The sequence below is a fragment of the Hibiscus syriacus genome, unplaced genomic scaffold, assembly GCF_006381635.1.
Source record: "Hibiscus syriacus cultivar Baekdansim isolate YM2019G1 unplaced genomic scaffold, ASM638163v2 tig00110266_pilon, whole genome shotgun sequence".
NCBI classification, from domain to species: Eukaryota; Viridiplantae; Streptophyta; class Magnoliopsida; order Malvales; family Malvaceae; genus Hibiscus; species Hibiscus syriacus.
The window spans coordinates 612,172-618,718 of record NW_024062654.1 but is presented as its reverse complement, the minus strand read 5'-3'; the positions used below and the strand labels follow the sequence as shown (position 1 = coordinate 618,718).

The window sequence follows — 6,547 nt, the reverse complement described above, 5'->3', positions numbered from 1 at the left end:
GGATGTTCAACATGTTCATTTACAGTAGTAACTTCCTCCTCATTATCATCAACAACATCTTTCTCGGCAACGGCTGTTTCATCATCAAAATTCGGGTATTGACCAATATCAAAATCATTACACGCAGGGTCTGTTTCTTCTTCTGAAAAATCATCAAAATCCGAGTATTGACCAAGATCAAAGTCTGGGTATTGACCAAGATCAAATTTCGAATACTGACTAGTACTCACAATTTTTTCTATTGGCTCATCATCGTCTAACTGGTCAATACGAAAACCGGAATTTGGTGCTGAAAGTTGATTGGGATTTGGATTAGGGAAATGTTGTGGGTTTTGAGATTGTGTTTGGTTTTGGAAATGTGGTGAAACAATATTTGCTTGGTGATGAAATTGTGGTGGAACCATTAAATTTTGAGCACCATAAACTGGGGTTGAAAAACTTAGTTGATTACTACCCGCTACTGACCCAACTTCACTACTTCTAGGTTTAACAACATACAATGTAACATCATCACTTGAAACACTAATGTAAGCAATGAATCGTTCAACATCTTCATTGTCGGTTAACAAATAAACTTTACCATTTCTCTGATAAGATAGCCTAAATCCACTTAGGGGCTCTAAATTCAATTTATTTGCAACACGTAACATTAGAGTTTCATAAGTTAACTTTTTTAATGACAGTTTTAGTTGAAGATTCATGTGTAAAGGCATATATTGTAAAACACCATGAACATTCTCCCATGACCCTCCAAAACACAAATCTATCCAAACATGATCAACATTAGATGATTTCATTATTGTAAATTAATTTACTAAACAAACGAGCTGCGAAACTAAAACCTGTTGCCGGATGGGGAAGGATGTCGTTGGATATAGGAACGGATGTCGTTGGATATAGGAACGGATGTCGCCGGAGAGAGTGATAGATGGAGATGGAATGAGTTGCGATTTAGGGATTTAGGTTATGAGTTGATGCTGCTGCGTAGTTATATACCCAAAACATTTGTGTTGCGAAATTAAAACCTGTTCGAATTCAGAAATCAAGTTGCGAATTTGAAATTCAGTATTGCGATAGTCAGAATCTCGTTACGATTTACTAAATCGCAACGCGAATACGTAAATCGCAACGCGATTACGTAAATCGCAATGCGAATACGTATTCACATTGCGATTTACGTAATCGCGTTGCGAATTAGGAAAATCGCAACGCGATAGTCAGAATCGCGTTGCGAATCTGGAAACTGATTTGCGATACCGGAGATAGCGTTGCGAATTATCGATCGCATTGCGATTTAGTTGGTCATTTTGGCAAATCCAAAAAAAGTTAGTTAAAATCGTATATTATAAGGCATTTTTGGTCATTGAGGTTATTTTCTCTTTAAAAATTTAAAATTATCATATATTTTAAATATTTTTTATACACCGCCTGTTCGATGGATGATCTTTTGCCTGGCTTTAGCCACCGCAAAATGCTCCAATTTACCTACATGCTTCATCTCCATGGGGATAAATGCCAATTTGATAAAAGGTATAAGCGTTAAATTTGCTCGTATATTTTTCTTTCTTTCCTAGAAGGATAAACATACATTTTGGTATCAATTAAACCAAACTCAATCAATATATAATTTACAATATAAGTCACGAAAAGGAAATTTATTTTTAATAAATGATTTTATAAATTTATTTATTTATTTTTCATGTTACCAGAGTTTGGCCATTCATTTTAAAAAAGGGTGCAGTTTTATTAAAAAACAAACACGCAAGTATGGGCCTATTAGTTCATTATTAATATGTAAATATACCCAGGCCCAATTTAATTTCTTAAAAGTTTACATACATTGATTTATACATTTGGGTAAGAAGATTTAATATAACTTTGGGCCTACCGTACTCAAAGAAAGCCCAAATCCTTGTCTGCCTTTACATGTCATCTATAATTTTTAGAGTTAATTGCATTATACCTCCCCGAATTATAATTTTTATTTTAAATTGATCTCTAAATTTTTAAACAGCTTGATTTTATATTAAAAAAATAAAAAAATATATACTAAGAATTAATATTTTTGAGAGTATGATACAACTTTAAAAGCTACAATATCCTCTAATCTTAAAATTTATCACATCTAAGTCCGATCAGATTTAAATATAATTTAGGATAAACTATACGTGTAGTACTCAAATTATCACTTTTGTTCCGTTCTCATCAATCAACTATTTTTTTAAAATCATACATAACGTTTAGTTTTAGTTTCATTTTATTCATCCATCGTTAAAAAAGTTAAAGGTGATACTGACATGTCACCATAAGACAATACTGCATCATCATTGAAAAAATAAAAATTTCATGTTAGCAGCTCTAATAGTTTTTTAACGATGAGTGACCAAAATGAAACTAAAACGTAATATTAGGTATTATTTTTGAGAAAAAATAGTTGGAGTGACTAGAGCGGAACAAAGCTTATAGTTGAGGTACTAACATGTAATTTACCCTAGAATTTATCAAATCAAACAAATATCCATTCCTTTAAATGTCTAAAATTATTGTCCTGTAAGTCTGTAACCCATAGTCTAATGTTTTGAGTTAAAATTGGGGCAATCAACTAGAGTGTGATGGAAAACGTGTGGGACCTTTTACCGGTGAATGTTGCGCGAACAGGCATGTGCCCTTCATGATGGAATGGTTGCTTCGATTGGCCTTAAAGTAAACACTGACCTTGACCCTCTCCATGTGAACCAACTCATTATTTCTCCATAATTTTTCATGTTAATGTCTTTAACCCTTTGATAAAAAAATATCTTAAATTTAAATCGTCATCACAATCATATTTCGGATTGTATAGTATTTATCATGATTATTGATATATCAGATGTTATCATACCTTGCAATCGTTTAGGTCAAATTATAATTTTTTTAATATGCACAATTTATTATTAAAAAAATTTAAAGAAAATGAAAGGATAAATAAACATGAAAGATGATAACTAAAGCATACACCAACAACCGATTGATTAGTGACGCGATACTTTAGATTCTTTAAGCAGAGTCAGGAGTTCGAATCTTGATGTTTACGAATGTAGTAAATTAGGTTGGGGTCACCTATGTAGTACCAAAATTAAATTAGAGTCAGTTTAAAATTTAATTGTTTGAGATTATTTTTAAAAAATGAGTTTGAAAAAAATAAAATGTTCATTATATATATGTTATATTGTAAATTAAAAATATAGAATTTAAATGATATTTACACTTATTGATATTATGAAATATAAAATATACCAACTCAAACTTTAATAAAAATATAAAAAGTATTTTAAGATAACTCATTTAATATTTGAATTTTAAGATAATATTTTAATTATTTTGATTTAATCCCAATCACTTGTTTAAAAATTGAATTTTAAGATAATATATTTTAATTATTTCAATTCAACCACAATCACTCATTTAATATTTGAATTCTAAGATAATTCAAATAATATATTTATGTTTGTTATATAAAAAAAAGTTAAAAACCCCGAACATAAATCTTAAATGAGACTTGAAATAGTATAAAAAATATCTTCCAGACATGGATTCCATACATATGCATTAGTATTTAGTCACGATATAGTTCCAATGTTTTCTATAATCGTTGTTATTCGGTTCATTAATCAGTTAATATCGATTGGATATTATAAAGATTTATTATGAAAGTGTTTTTTTATGATTCAATTTATTTGTATTCACGATATCATAATTCGAATTTATGAACTTATTTTTAATGGTAGACATTCAAAATTAATGGTAGGTGTGCTCCATGGAACGAAGGAAAAAGAAACATCATTGAAGATCCATGATAGCTTATTATGGTCATACGTTTTCATCCATCATTAAACCAACTTTGCTATCAACAAAAGCAAAGGGCAAAGAGAAGGGGGTGCCATTATAGCCCAAAGCAAAACATTTAACTTAATTGAAACATAAATTTTCTCAAATTTGGGAATTTTGTCAAATTCCATTAATATACATAATGTCGAAAATCAAGCATAAACTAAGGACGTTAATTCTAACCCTCTAAGCCTCCGTTGAAGTACGTTGGTGGTGGGTAGTCAGAACAATTGATTACTAAGACAACAACTAGTCTTCAGAATTCTAGGATGAATTGGGTATTGTTTTGTGGAGGGCCAAATTATGGTCCAAAATAGGGATTTTTTGTCCTAGAATGAAATATTCATTTATGCTCTAAAATGAAATGTTGGGGCTAACATGTTCTTAAAAAGAACAAGGACCAGAATTACTATTTTGTTATGGGCATTTCTTGACATTATGCCTTGATTATATAGACTAACTAACTAATGACACTACCAAAGTAGAAAAATCAGATTATGTCAAATTAGAGTGTAGTAGAGGGACTAGAATCATAATTTGACCTTAGTGAAGAGCAACCTTGTGGTACTTGGTGTTGGGAGAAGATTCAAAGTCTTCATAGTTCTCTATACCCCTCTTCTTGCCTAAACAAACATTAACATTGTTGAAAGACTCTTGTTTCAAGAGTTGCTGCTTAGGGGAAGAAATAGCCACCGGTGGAATCTCGATGACGGCCAGTTGAGGAGGTGGATGTTGCCATTGAGGAAGTGGTCCGGCCAGGAGAATGTTCTGCAGGAGCGGACCTGCATCCTTCACCGCCTGCAACAGCCTTCCTTGCTCAGGCAGTGGCCTATTAGCCGCTAGTTTCAAGGCGGCGGCCGACGATTGCGGCAACAAGTCCGAATCGGGAGACGAGACTAAGCTCAAGTTGGACTCATCGTCACTACTAGAAACACCAGAAAGTGAAGCAGTTTCATGCTGAACTTGCTTGTGCTGTGATTGTTGCTCGAGTAGTACGAATTTCTCCAGCACTAGGTTCCGGCATCGACGCCGAGCATCATCTCGTTCTCTCATCGTCTTGCTTAGAACATCCTTGAGATGAATCAATTCAAGGTCTCTCTTTGTGACCTCCTCTTTAGCTGATATTAGTGTATTCTCTAGCTCCATCGTTGTAAACAAAAGGGTGTGCTTTAAATCCTCCATTCCCTATAAATTTAATGAAAAAAAGGTTAGAATTTGACCGTATCAAGAAACACCCAATGTTCGAAACAAATAGCTTTAAAAGGACTAATACAAGATTTGATGTCAGACTATACAAAATTACAAAATTTCAGTGAAATTACAAAGAAAATATATAAATTATATGAAGATTTGAAATTTCCAGAAGTACGACCGCACTCCTTCGGTCCATCCCTAAGCTTACCTCTTCATTAGGGCAAAATCCCCATTGGTCTTCCATATTCAATTACCAAATGCCTAAAAATGGCAAGATAGTTGAGCTTGTTTTATGAGAGTTGAAATATAGTGTTTTCCCTTGTAGTTTTCAAGGGACAAACAACAGATGAATACAAAAGCTCAAGATAGGGCTAAAAACGTTGAGTGGATTGGCCTTTTTATACAGTTAGATTATGTGCGAGTAAACACAGAGACTTTTGAGATGTTTGGAGGTTGAAGGGAGTGTGAAATCAGCCGCGAAAGTGGAGCCCAAGTCCTTCAAGTCGTACTTTTTTTTTGGCTATATGCATGTAAACGTTCCAAAGGTAAATTTGTTTTTTCATGACTTGTTTTTCAAAAACATTGCGCTTTTTGGTAACGGGAGAGAATAAATATCACTAAATGAATCCATTTTTTAAAGTTATAATTTAGTTATTTAATTAGAATATTATTATATACACATTATTTTCTCGTTAAATTTGAAATATGTTATCATAAACATTAAATGGGCTCACTAATTAAATGAACTATTGTTTTCTTTTGAGATTCTGGGTTCAAGCAGTTTATCAGATGTGTATGCATTATCAATTATAAAGAAATTTTATAAATAAGTATGATCTATCTTGTAATTATAATGACTCTTATTTGAATGAAAATCATTAGTTAATAGTCAACACTTTTGACTGACGTAGCACATTCACATATGTCGGAGTGCTCATTAGTATATAGGTTGTATCCTTTATCTGACATTGGAAATGTTAATACGAACCAAATAACATCGTTGGTAAAAGAATTATTGTTATTCTTTGAGGTCCAAGATTTGAGTACCATGAATAATAGGAATATGAGTGTTGAATGTTAAATGATTGCATTTATTACATATTAATAAAGAAAAATATTGAAAACATTATCTATTTATATAGGCTTATTACTTTATCACTAATAATTTTTATTTCTTAAAAGTTTAATATAAAATAAATATTTATTATTCTTCCGAAGATACAAGTCTAAAATTTAATTTAATTTAATTAGGGCTCTATACTTTTTTATTTTATCAATTATTAAAGAATCCAATGAGTTATTTTCGCCCCTATAGTTTTTTCCATCAATTTAGCATTCGATATTGTTTATGGTGTTCATCTTAGTCCTCGAAGTTCTTTTTAACTAACAACCGTTAATCTTTTGCGTTTATCAACACCAATAATTTTCATATAAGTCAATATCATTGAAGTAACTTGATGGCGACATGATATTTATTTAAAAATAA

At 31.7% G+C, this 6,547-nt stretch overlaps 1 protein-coding gene across 1 annotated transcript; it reads right to left on the bottom strand.

Annotated features, from left to right (window-relative positions):
- Window positions 1-4,362: 4,362 nt before the first annotated feature.
- LOC120115537 lies at window positions 4,363-5,423 on the bottom strand. The gene is made up of 2 exons (XM_039136219.1): window positions 5,270-5,423; window positions 4,363-5,052 (listed from the first exon to the last, which is right to left on the bottom strand). The coding sequence occupies exons 1-2, from the start codon at window positions 5,303-5,305 to the stop codon at window positions 4,411-4,413; spliced, it is 678 nt and encodes a 225-aa protein (XP_038992150.1). The 5' UTR covers window positions 5,306-5,423; the 3' UTR covers window positions 4,363-4,410.
- Window positions 5,424-6,547: the final 1,124 nt, after the last annotated feature.

Excerpts from the sequence above, each read along its gene's own strand:
- LOC120115537 (XM_039136219.1), bottom strand. The coding sequence starts at position 5,305 with ATGGAAGACCAATGGGGATTTTGCCCTAATGAAGAG. Across the intron at positions 5,053-5,269 it reads GATTTTGCCCTAATGAAGAG|GGAATGGAGGATTTAAAGCA; the intron begins GTAAGCTTAGGG and ends TTAAATTTATAG.